This window comes from Scyliorhinus canicula, chromosome 4, assembly GCF_902713615.1.
Source record: "Scyliorhinus canicula chromosome 4, sScyCan1.1, whole genome shotgun sequence".
Classification (NCBI taxonomy): Eukaryota; Metazoa; Chordata; class Chondrichthyes; order Carcharhiniformes; family Scyliorhinidae; genus Scyliorhinus; species Scyliorhinus canicula.
In genome coordinates, this window is record NC_052149.1 from 232,913,865 (window position 1) to 232,927,287 (window position 13,423).

At 50.9% G+C, this 13,423-nt stretch overlaps 1 protein-coding gene across 1 annotated transcript in view; it reads right to left on the reverse strand.

Annotated features, from left to right (window-relative positions):
• The window catches only part of LOC119964283 (amyloid-beta A4 precursor protein-binding family B member 2-like), a 70,497-nt gene that overhangs the window by 27,373 nt on the left and 29,701 nt on the right, over positions 1 to 13,423 (reverse strand). Inside the window, exon 5 of the mRNA XM_038793560.1 lies at positions 12,749 to 12,765. Within this exon, the coding sequence (XP_038649488.1) occupies positions 12,749 to 12,765 (17 nt within the window). The remainder of the gene's footprint in view (positions 1 to 12,748; positions 12,766 to 13,423) is intronic.

Here is a 13,423-nt window from a genome sequence, read left to right on the forward strand (position 1 = left end):
AAGAACGTGCAGATGCCACACAAAGGACACACCCAAGGCCGGAATTGAACCCGGGTCCCTGGAGCTGTGAGGCAGCAGTGCTAACCTCTGTGCTGCCATGTCGCAAAAGTGATTGATCTGAGTTTTGTATTAGGCTGAACTGATTTGGAATTTTGCTCAGTTGCTAAAGTTTAAGGCTGCGACCTTCTGAAAAGGGAACAAGGTCCCCGAGCGAGTGCGTTTCACTGCGGGTTTCCCCGCACTCGCAGTGGTGAGATACACATGGCTATTCTACACGACTCACTTTGATTACAAAGGGGAGCACCGCTCGCCAGAACTCCCCGTTGTAGCGAGAGATCGGGATGCCATTGGGCGGCACGGTAGCACAGTGGTTAGCACTGTTGCTTCACAACACCAGGTCACAGGTTTGATTCCTGTTTGGGTCACTGTCTCCCCGTGTCTGCGTGGGTTTCCTCCGGGCGCTCCGGTTTCCTCCCACAAATCCCGAAAGACGAGCTGTTAGGCGAATTGGACATTCTGAATTCTCCCCGAACAGGCGCCGGAATGTGGCGACTAGGGGCTTTTCACAGTAACTTCATTGCAGTGTTAATGTAAGCCTACTTGTGACGATAAAGATTATTATTATTTTAAATGGCGTCCCAATCTCCGAGGCCCAGAAAAAAAAAATTCCCTGACCTCCCACCAGCCCGAACACATAATGGAAGGGGGGGCCCCCCACCCCCTGAGGGCCCAACATCCACAAAATATGCCAGCCTGGCACCTTGGCACTGCCATGTATCCATGCCACATGCCAGGGTATCTAGGTGGTACCAGCAGTGCCAGGACACCACCCTGCTCAAAGAGCATACAGCTGGGGGCCTCCGATCCCCTTGGTGACCCCACGAGTGCCGTTTCATCTGGTCCTCGTTTGTGGGGACCAGTACCAAATGGCGCTCGTCTGAGGTTCCAGAAGCAAAGGGATTGTCAAAAACTGATCCCGCCCATTGTGGGATTCTCCTCGCAACGTCTCGCGAGGTTCCATTGACTCTAACAAGGCCTTGCGAGCCGTGTGGATCCGGGGAGCAGGGTTCCTGGCTTTCACCGACCACGCCGCGGCTCCAAGCTGCTTTTCCAGCACAGCCCAGCCGGAAGACTGCGCCCCGAACAGGCGCCGGAATGTGGCGACTAGGGGCTTTTCACAGTAACTTCATTGACGCCTACTCGTGACAATAAACAAATATCATTTCATTTCATTTCATTTATTATTATTATTATAATAGTGTATGTTCGAGTTTACAAGCTATCAGAGTTTCAGGATGGCATCACGGTAGCATGGTGGTTAGCATAAATGCTTCACAGCTCCAGGGTCCCAGGTTCGATTCCCGGCTGGGTCACTGTCTGTGCTGAGTCTGCACGTCCTCCCCGTGTGTGCGTGGGTTTCCTCCGGGTGCTCCGGTTTCCTCCCACAGTCCAAAGATGTGCGGGTTAGGTGGATTGGCCATGATAAATTGCCCGTAGTGTCCTAAAAAGTAAGGTTCAGGGGGGGGTTGTTGGGTTACGGGTATAGGGTGGATACGTGGGTTTGAGTAGGGTGATCACGGCTCGGCACAACATCGAGGGCCGAAGGGCCTGTTCTGTGCTGTACTGTTCTATGTTTTATCGCCATTCACTTGAGGAGAAAGGATTTACTTACCTTTGTAGGTTTTGGAGGACTCGCGGACAGCTTAAGAAAGGTTTGCAACTAACAGCAGCAAATTTCCCTCTTTCAATTCTTTAGGGTCATTAACGCGTCGAATACTGGCCTTTGCTGGTTTTTAAAACTGATTCTTTAGTCGTGTTTCTTCCAAATTCATAACTTACTTTCTTTTTCTTCTTGGCATGAGCTCAGACACCCCATTGTTCAGGCATGGATTCAGGAATCTGGGCCGGGATTCTCCCCTACCCGGCGGGGCGGGGGGGTCCTGGTCTCCGCACCTTTAGGGGCCAAGCCCTCACATTGAGGGGCTAGGCCCACGCCGGAGTGGTTCCCACTCCGCCGGCTGGCGTGAACGGCCTTCAGCGCCACGCCAGCCGGGGCCGAAAGGACTTTGCCAGCAGGCGTAAGTCCGTGCATGTGCCGGAGCGTCAGCGGCTGCTGATGTCATACCGGCGCATGCGCAGGGGAAGGGGTCTCTTCCGCCTCCACCATGGTGCAGACCAGGGCGAAGGTGGAAGAAAAAGAGTGCCCCCACGGCACAGGCCCACCCGCCGATCGGTGGGCCCCGATCGCGGGCCAGGCCTCCGTGGGGGCACCCCGGGGGTCAGATCGCCACGCGCCGCCCCCAGGACTCTGGCGCCCGCCCACGTCGCCAATCCCGCCGGTAATGAAATGAAATGAAAATGAAAATCGCTTATTGTCACGAGTAGACTTCAAATAAAGTTACTGTGAAAAGCCCCTAGTCGCCACATTCCGGCACCTGTTCGGGGAGGCTGTTACGGGAATCGAACCGTACTGCTGGCTTGCCTTGGTCTGCTTTCAAAGCCAGCGATTTAGCCCAGTGAGCTAAACAGCCCCTAAGAGAGGTGGTTTAAACCACGCCGGCTGGAGAGGCTAGTCAGCGGCGGGAATTCGGCCCATCGTGGACCGGAGAATCGCCGCGGGGGGTCCGCCGACCAGCGCGATTCCTGCACCCGCCGAATCTCGGGGGGGGGGCAGAGAATTCAGGACACGGCGGGGGCGGTATTGACGCCGGCCCCGTGTGATTCTCCGACCCCCCCGCCCCCTGGTTATTCCAATTTAAATAGCAATTTCTGACCACTGAACTATTTAAACGTTTTTCAGGAACTGCGGTATCCTGAAGTTTAAATGTTTGAGATCACCCCTGCTTGAACAGCTGACTCTGGCTTCTGAAGCTGGACTGCCAACAGAGATTCATTGGAGTCTTCTGCTGCAGTGAAGAATTTAGAATTTCTGCCTTCAGTTTCCAAGCCTTTCATTGGAGATTTTTCCTGGAGATTCTTTCCCTGCATCTCTCATTCGGGAGTTTCTCTTCAGGTCAGAATGCTTTGCTGAATTTTTCCTCAGTCTCCCAGCTTTTTAATTCTTCTTGGCAATTTCTGTGCGGTTTTTCTACAGCTGCCACCATGTTGTAGGCTGTTGATTACAGTTCAGTAGATCTGAAGAAGTCTTCATCGTCATACATAGGTTAACCATAAGACTTTGTTGATGCCCAGAACTATTCCAAAATCTACAGTGAAGGCTTCAGGCCAGGAGCTGTGTCCGTGCTGGCTGATACACACGGCTCTGTCCAACACTAGACTGACCCTGGATGCGGGTCATGTCCTTCTCACATCACTTTGTGGGTGTGTGGTGATATGATCTGCATACTCGTCTGCCATTGGGCCAGAACGTCAGCTTACCATTGGCCCTGGTCGGTCATGTGCCTCTCGACCGATTGGCCGAGAGGCTGAGTTAACCACGCCTCTATTAACGAGGTATAAATGGTCAGACGCCTGACGATCGTCCCTTTCCATTGTAGACGATCGCAGAGCTGTGTTCTAGTCAATTAAAGCCAGACTTTGGTAAATCACTCGCCTCGCATACAATTGATGGTACATCAGGGTGGTACTTTACTCAGTCTCACTTTAACTCTCCATGTGCCAGCCATTTCTACCACACTTCCCTTCCATGTGACCTCTAACACAAGGAAGAACAAAGCCTAAATGTCACCACAGCATCGTCACTTCTGTGTTCCCCGCGATTCAAACCTCATTGCGACACGGGGATATATCATTGCTGGGTCACCAAGGCACGACATTGTCCTACTGCTTGGGTAGAAGACAGGCGGATAATGGGTCTGTACTCAAATTGAGACAATGATAATGTTCCACAAGGATCTGTGCTGTGCCTCGTCTGCACACCCTATTTATTATAATGGTGAAGATAATGCTAGTTTGTCAATGACACATAAATTGGTAGTCTGGTAAATAACAGAGCCGGGAGCATAAAATGACAAATAGACATTGAAGGATTAAGTGAGTGGGCAGATGGGTTTTAATTAACATGTGAGGGTGTCCATTCTGGGTCATAAAAGGGATACGCAGCGGTATGATCTAAATGGGAATACGCGCAGTGTAGCTCGTAAAATCATTAAAGACTCTGAGCATCGAGCCTGCTCCGCCATTCAATAAGATCCTGGCTAATCGGAATGTGGCCATCATTTCACTTTCCTGCCTTTCCCACTTAACCCCGATATTAAAAGTAAAATGCTGCAACTTCAGGCAGCCTGAAATAAAATCAGGAACCGCTGGATAAACTCAGCAGGTCTGGCAGCATCTGTGGAGAGAGAGAGAGCAGCTATCTGGGATGGCCACTTACAACCAGGAACAGGGAAGGTCGCAATGCATATTGGGAAAAATGGGCAATGCGAGATTCAGGCAGGCTCAGAATGTATATTTGCGAGTGAGGAATCCAGACGGTATCGAAACCTCCAACTGATTAGCATTTGATGGCCCACCTCCGTCAGACAAAGAACTGATACTTGAGCGACCGATACAATCCCAGTCATTTCGGCACCACTCCCTGAACTCAGGAAGCCTAAACAGCAAGGTCAATGGCCGCTTAGGAAACACCCAGACATCAAGGCACCCGCCCCTTTATTGGTTTGAATCGAACCTGGTGACCAGGAATGACCCAATATAGGGCAGCACAGTAGCATTGTGGATAGCACAAATGCTTCACAGCTCCAGGGTCCCAGGTTCGATTCCGGCTTGGGTCACTGTCTGTGCGGAGTCTGCACATTCTCCCCATGTGTGTGTGGGTTTCCTCCGGGTGCTCCGGTTTCCCCCCACAGTCCAAAGATGTGCAGGTTGGGTGGATTGGCCATGATAAATTGCCCTTAGTGTCCAAAATTGCCCTTAGTGTTGGGTGGGGTTGCGGGGTTATGGGGATAGGGTGGAGGTGTTAACATTGGGTAGGGTGCTCTTTCCAGGAGCCGGTGCAGACTCGATGGGCCGAATGGCCTTCTTCTGCACTGTAAATTCTATGTAATTAGTGGGGTCCAAACTGAAGGAACACCCAAAAGAACGCGGAGAAGGGGTTTCAAACACGAATGACCCTCTGTGAGCCAAAATGCCTCCTCATCACTGTCTGAAACAGGAGGCCCCTTATTTTGATACTGTGCTCCCTTGTTCCAGATTTCCCCCAAGAAAGGAAACATCATTTTGACATCCACCCTGTCACGCCCCCTCAGAATCTTCTATGTTTCAATAAGATTCACAAGTCTGCAGAGATGAAGGAATCACTACAGTTAAGTGATCGGGCACAAAGATTACCCAAAAATGCAATGGACTGTTCGCCCTAATGGACTAGAATATAAAAAGGGGGGAATTTCCCCACAGCTGTACAAAGCCTTGGTTCAACCACATCTGGAGAATAGTTCTGGGGACGATACCTCTGAAAGGAGGAGCTCAGTGTAGATTCACGAGAATGTTCCCAGGGTGTCATCACCTGGGGTTAAGCAGGTCATGGGACACCAATGGGGAAATGCACTCCCCCACTGAGGGACGGGGCGCCCCCTTTTCTATCCTGTATAAAACCAGACGGCCATGAACTAGGAGCTGTCACTGGTGGGAGAGTAATTGCTCTGTACTTTTGTTCTGTTGATTCAACTTGTTTGGCTCGGTGTGGACTGCTTTCCGGACCTTATAACACTGGCGACGAGGAGTAAACTCTGGACAACGCTGCAGCCTTTGACCTCCGCCGTCTCCAAAGCCCCGAGTTCCGGTTGGGTTCTTCCGAGACCTGGGATGTCGGTTTGGTCGGTTGGATCCGTTTGATGCGGCTCGGGAGAGTTGGGTTCGCTACGCTGAGCGTGTTTGCTTCTTCCTTCAGGCCAATGCCATCGCTGAGAACGAGCGGCAAGCGGTGGCGTTCCTCACCGCGGTGGCGGCGGAGACTTACGGGGTGATCCGAGACTCGTTTGTTTTCCCGCTGCTCCCAGCTCCTGCGCTTTTGAACAACTGATCCAGGGGGTCAGTGGCCATTTGAGCCCAACGCCTTCAGCAATAATGCAGCGGTATAGACTTAATAGCAGCGCCCAGCAATCCAGGGGCATCAGTGGCTGTGTTTGTCTCCTGCTTGCACTGAATGGCTGAATTCTTTTCGTTTGGAGAGTCATTATCGGATGCCCTGAAGGACCGTTGGTCTGGGGTATCAGCGACGCGGAGACACAGTGGCGGAGCCGTCTTTGACGTTGTCATAGGCCATCCAATTGAGCCAGGCGAAGGAAGGCGTGTAGCAGGGAATCCGACTAAGTTAATGGGGACGGGCCGAGTTTGTTGGACCGCAATTGCCTCCACCATTTACACTTAGATTAGAGCCAAATTCTACAGGTCGGCTTGGCCAGTTTATGTGCTGTTTTGGGGAAATATTCCCAAAGTATTCCTCCCAAGGCTCGGCACCATCCGAGGGGCAGTAGCAAGGATTCAGGTCGTCCCTCTGGCCCAACCTCGGTTTTTCCAGGCCTGCCCTGTTCCGTATGCCTTAGTTGGCAAAGTTAATGCAGAGTCGGATTGTCTGGAAGCTTTGGACATAAGCCAGCTTGTTCGTTTTGCCGATTGGGCAGCTCCTGTTGTTCCCGTCCTCAAGCCAAATGGCTCTGTCCACATTTGTGGGGATTATAAATTAACTGTGAATACCGCTTCCCACTTGGACAAATATCCGCTTCTGTGAATAGGAGACCTTCAAGCCAAACTGGCCGGCAGCGTTACATCCACAAAATTAGACATGAGTAACGCGTATCTGCAGCTGCGCACCGTGGAAAGCATGCCACGTGGATTGCCGCGGGTGGCCAGTTATCTGGATGACGGTTTGGTTACCGGCGACCCAGAAGAGGAACACCTGAACAATCTGGAGACAGTGCTCCACAGTTTCTTGGACTTCGGCGTTCGACTGCCTCAAGAGAAATGTGTTTTTCATGCACGCAAAGTGGTCTACCTGGGGTACCGAGTGGACAGGGCCGGCCTCCAAGCCATGGCGGACAAGGTGAAGACCATCCAAATGGCTCCGGCTCCCACTGAGCCATGACTCTGAGGTCGTTCTTTGGTCACGTTAATTATTATGGGAAACCCGTTCCACACCTGGCTGTCATTCCGGGCCCTCTACATTCGCTTTTGTGGAAAAACTCCAAATGGCATTGGGGTCCCGACCATGAAGAGCTGCCTGACGACCTCGGGCTTGCTGATGCACTATGACCCTCGAAAACCTTTGATCATCACCTGTGACACCTCCCCGTACAGGATCAGATTGGTGTTGGCGCATCAGATGCTGGATGGCTCAGACCGGCCTGTTGCCTTTGATTCCAGAATCCTGTCGGCAGGGTGTGAGTGAGTGTGTAAGTGTGAGTGTGTGTGAGTGAGTGTCAGTGAGTGTGTGAGTCTGTGTGTGAGTGAATGTGTGAGTGAGTGTGTGTGTGTGTGAGTGACAGTGTGAGTGTGTATGTGAGTGTGAGCGTGTGTGTGTGAGTGTGTGTGTGAGTCGGTGTGTGTGAGTATGAGTGTGTGTGTGTGTGTGTGTGTGTATGTGAGTGTGTGTGAGTGAGTGTGTTAGTGAGTATGTGAGTGAGTATGTATGTGAGTGAGTGAGTGTCTGACTGGGTGTGTGTGAGTGTATGTGAGTGTGTGACTGAGTGAGTGTGTATGTGATTGTGTGATTGTGAGTGTGAGTATGTGAGTGAGTGTGTATGTGAGTGTGTGAGTTAGTGTGAGTGAGTGTCAGTGTGTGTGTGAGTGTATGAGAGTGTGTGACTGAGTGTGTGTGAGTGAGTGTGTGTGAGTGAGTGTGTATGTGAGTGTGTGAGTTAGTGTGAGTGAGTGTGTATGTGAGTGTATGACTGAGTGTGTGTGAGTGAGTGTGTGACTGAGTGTGTGTGAGTGAGTTAGTGTGAGTGAGTGTGTATGTGAGTGTATGACTGAGTGTGTGTGAGTGAGTGTGTGACTGAGTGTGTGTGAGTGAGTGTGTGACTGAGTGTGTGTGAGTGAGTGTGTGTGAGTGAGTGTGTGTGAGTGAGTGTGTATGTGAGTTTGCTTGTGTGTGACTGAGTGTGCATGAGTGTGTGTGTGTTCATAAACTTTGCCCGACCCCATAGTGAGAGCGGTGACCCTTGGCCATTTTGGACGGCCCCCTAGCAAAGGGAAACCCTGGAGTGCAGGGGCACGTCCCAGACTGCTACAAAACATTTGCACCAGTCCTGGCCCTACACCTGAGAGACATGTTCGCGGACTCACTGGCAGGGGGCACCCTGACCCCAATGCTAGCGCAGGTCACAATCTCACTGATACCCAAAAAAGATAAAGACCTGACGGAATGTGGATCATACAGACCCATTTCACTGCTGAACGTGGATGGGAAAATACTGGCAAAGGTCCTGGCCAAAAGGCTGGAGGGCTGTGTCCCAGAGGTGGTCGCAGAGGACCAAACGGGCTTTGTCAAGGGTTCGCAGCTCACAGCGAACATTAGGCGGCTGCTGAATGTGATAATGATCCCCCTCCCGGGGAGAGAACACCAGAGGTGATCGTCTCCCTGGACGCAGTAAAGGCCTTTGACAGAGTCGAATGGAGCTACCTCCTCGAGGTACTGGAACGGTTTGGGCTAGGAGTGGGGTTCACCGCCTGGGTGAGGCTCCTGTACAACGCTCCCAAAGCGAGTGTCCGAACGAACACCATCAGCTCTGAATACTTCCAGCTGCAGAGAGGAAGGAGACAGGGCTGCCCCCTGTCCCCACTCGATTCGTGCTAGTGATCGAACCCCTGGCGATAGCCCTGCGGGTCGCAAAAAGCTGGAAGGGAAGCCGGAGAGGAGACAGAGAGCACAGAGTATCACTCTATGCAGATGACCTGCTCCTCTATGTCTCAAAGCCACAGGAGGGACAGATGGCAATACTGCAAATACAGAAAGAGTTTGGAACCTTCTCGGGCTACAATCTTTACCTGGGCAAAAGCGAGGCATTCCCAGTGAACCCAAAAGGGGGGAGGGACAGATCTGAAGGGGCTCCTGTTCAAAACGGCCCAGAACAGATTCCGCTACCTGGGGATCCAGATAGCCACAGGCTGGACACAGATCCACAAGTGGAACCTGACCAGCCTGGTGGAGGAAGTAAGTAAGGACCTTCAACGGTGGGGCTCACTCCCACTCTCCCTGGTGGGAAGAGTGCAGACGATCAAAATGAACGTACTGCCAAGGTTCCTCTTCCTGTTTAGATCCATCCCGATCTTCATCTCCAAGGCCTTTTTCCAAAATGTAGACAGGCTAATCATGGCGTTTGTGTTGCGGGAGTAGGAACCCGGGAATTCCCAATCCGACACTGCAAAGAGGGAAAGTCAGAGGGAGCCTGGCGCTACCGAACCTACAACACTACCACTGGGCAGCAACGGCGGAAAGAGTGAGGGGATGGGTACAAGAACCCGACACAGATTGGATACAAATGGAGGAGGCATCCTGTAAAGGAACAACCCTCTGGCCCCTGGCCACAGCAGCACTCCCATCCTCCTCAACAAGGTACACAACGAGCCCAGTGGTAGCGGCCACGCTGAGAACGTGGACCCAGTAGAGGCAGCACTTCGGGATAACCAAAATGTCCCCAATGGCCCCCATCTGCGGCAATCACAGATTCCCCCACCCCCCCCCCAGCCATGCTGGATACCACCTTCAAAAGGTGGCAAGCGGGACGGGGGCACATTGACGGTCGGGGACTTCTACTAGGGTGCAGGACTGGTGATGCTGGACGAATTGACGAGGAAGTGGAAACTATCAAGAGGACAGGAATTGAGACACAAATAAAGCACTTCCTCCGCAGTAGGGTATCCCGGGGCCCCAGAAAACACACTACTAGAGGACCTGATAGGCACAAGCAATGAGAAGGGGGGGCTATGTGGGAAAATATATGGACAGCTACTGGACAGAGCCGAACACACTGGACGGGGCCAGACAGAAATGGGAGGAGGAACTGGGGACAGAGGTAGATGGGACTCTGGAGTGAAGCACTGAGCAGGGTGAGCTCCACCCCCCTCCTGCGCAAGGCTAAGCCTATGCAGCTCAAAGGGGGGCACAGAGCCCACCTGACCAGAACCCGAATGAGCAGGTTCTTCCAGAGGTGGAGGATGAATGTGAACTGGTGCGTGAAATGCCGGCCAACCACAACCCACATGGTCTGGGTTTGCCCAATCTTGCGGTTCGGGACTGCCTTCTCCGAGGCAATGTCCAAGGTTGTGGGGGTGAGGGTGAAGCCATGCCCAATAGTGGCAATCTTCGGGGTATCGGAGCAGCCAGAGCTACACATGGGGAAGGGGGCCAACGCCCTTGCTTTCGCTTCCCTAATCGCACGGCCGGAGAATCCGGCTCGGCTGGCGATCGGCAGCGCCACCCACAGCTGCAGACTGGCTCGCTGACCTCTCGGAATCTCTCCATCTGGAGAAGATTAAGTACGCCATCCGAGGGTCAGAGGCAGGCTTCCTGGATATTAGGGGGCAGTTCGTCGGACTGTTCTAAAACCTGTTTGAGGCAGCAATGAGGAATAAGGCAAGGGGGAAAAAAAATGAAGAACCAAAGGATTGTGCATCCCCTGGGGGGGGGGGTGCTGAAACCAGAGGGCAGCAAAATGTACGTACAGTTAGTCAAATGAAGGACAAAACAAACCTCTCTGTAAAATAAAGCAAATTAGCGCGGGCAAGAAAAATGTAATGTATATAAGCAACAACTGTGTATAAATATGAGAAAAGCCAATAAAAAGACTTTCAAAAAAAAAAGCTGTTTAACACACCCACTTCACACAAACAGCTCCCTCCGATATATATAGGAAATCGCTGGATTTGCGCATTAACTGGACCAGCCATCCGATGCTCAATAACGGGACCAGCCATCCGAGACTCATTAACTGGACCAGCCATCCGAGGCTCAATAACGGGACCAGCCATCCGAGACTCATTAACTGGACCAGCCATCCGATGCTCAATAACGGGACCAGCCATCCGAGGCTCATTAACGGGACCAGCCATCCGATGCTCATTAACGGGACCAGCCATCCGATGCTCAATAACGGGACCAGCCATCCGAGACTCATTAACTGGACCAGCCATCCGAGGCTCAATAACGGGACCAGCCATCTGAGGCTCAGCGAGTAGCACCTTCTCTCTTGAGCCACAAGGCATTTGGAAAAATCAAGCTGCCTGCTCCCGCCTGACTGCCTACACCATGTATTGTAGCATGGGGGGCAGATTATCAGGGTTAATTGGCTTGGTAACAAGCCTAACTAACCCGTCAATTCTTCTTTGAATATGGTGGGCGGGCGGCCTTATTATGGGGGGGGTGAGCTCGGGGGAGGGTGGAAAGGAGGTGGGGTGAGTGGGGTGGGAGTGGTAGGCACCCATCCCGCCCAACCCAAAACACTGCCAATGAGAGGGCACTACAGCCCCAGGACTTAGCCTGGCTGGCACTCCGATGCGGTGCTGCGGGTGTGCTGCACTGTTGGAGGAGCTGCCTTTCAGATTGAGCACTAAACCAAGGCCGTATCTGCCATCTCAGGTGGATGGCTCTATTTCGAAGAACAGCTGGGGTTATCCCTGATGCTCCAGCCAATGTTTATCTGCATCAACATCACAAGAACAGATTATCTGGTCATCTGCATGATGTAATGCGGTAAACGCAGTTACCAAATTGCACAAAGCAAGCTGCCGCTTGCTTTGTGCAATTTGGTAACTGCGTTTACCGCATTACATCATGCAGCAAACTACTGCATTGGCTGTAAGGTGCTTTGAGATGTTTGCTGATGTTGAAAAGCACTGTCTAACCGCACAGCCTTCCTTATTATACTCTCGCAGAGAGATGGGGCGGGCAAATAAGGGGGCAGGAACCCATTAAAATGATGAATGCAAAACTGATCATTCCCTCTGGCCCAGGAAAGTAACAAATTCAACTAGTTCAATCTCATTGGTTTAGCTCACTCGGCTAAATCGCTGGCTTTTAAAGCAGGCCAGCAGCACGGTTCGATTCCCGTACCAGCCTCCCCGGACAGGTGGCGGAATGTGGCGACTAGGGGCTTTTCACAGTAACTTCATTGAAGCCTACTCGTGACAATAAGCGATTTTCATTTTCATTTCATTCTCGATTGCTCAAGATTTTAAAATAATCAAATTTGACAGCATAGCCTCAAAATAAGGGGAAGTAGATTTAGGACTGAGTTTAGGAGGAACTTCTTCACCCAAAGGGTTGTGAATCTATGGAATTCCTTGCCCAGTGAAGCAGTTGAGGCTCCTTCATTACATTTTTTTAAGGTAAAGATAGATAGTTTTTTGAAGAATAAAGGGATTAAGGGTTATGGTGTTCGGGCCGGAAAGTGGAGCTGAGTCCACCAAAGATCAGCCATGATCTCATTGAATGGCGGAGCAGGCTCGAGGGGCCAGATGGCCTACTCCTGCTCCTAGTTCTTATGTTCTTATGTTCTTATAAATAATCCCTGTCTCTATCTGGTCTCCCCAATTTCACGGAAAATCACCTGACTTCCCTCTCCATCTGTGTCTTCTCTTTCCCAATCCTTAAAAATCCCATTCCTTCAGGAGACAAGCAGAGCTTCCCCCGCTCACGGAGGTCCCAGATTTCCTGAAGCAATTTTTACAGGATGGTGTTAACAGACACTGAATCTGCTGTCATTTGTGACAGTATAATACAGAACATTTGAAATTTTAAAAATGGATTGCCGTAAGAAGACGTAAAGGACATATAAATTGGAGACTCTACCTGTCTCTGTCTCCATGGCAGCATGAAAAAAACAATCAATTAATCAATAAAATCATTTGAGTTGATATTTTAGATATATATATGTATCCATACATATACATATATATCACCAAACAACATATTTTATAGCGTATTGAGCCTAATAAAATGTCTCAAGATGTTTCAGAGGAACATTACAAAACTTTGACACATTTTTGGACAGGTGACCGAAGGCTTGGTCAAAGAAATAGATCTGAAGGAGTTTCCTAAAAAGGGGGATTAAAGGTAGAGAGCGAAACAGAAAAACTGACCATTACTCAGATAAATAGCTGGTACCCAAGTAAATATTCCACAAATAAAAACTTCAGAAACCTCTCTGATGAACAGTGATACGGGCACAAAACGTTAACTCTGTTTCTCTCTCCACTGATGCTGCCCGATCTGCTGTGTCCATCCCGCATTTCCGTTTTTTATTTCTGGTTTCCAGCATCCCCCGTATTTTGCATTCACCGGAGTACAAATTCCACAGGTCAGCCGAGAACCTTTGGCAGAAGGTTCCAGAATCCTTTTTTTTTTCTATAAATTTAGAGTATCCAATTCATTTTTTCCAATTAAGGGGCAATTTAGCATGGCCAATCCACCTACCTTGCACATCTCTGGGTTGTGGGGGCGAGATCCACGCAAACACGGGGAGAA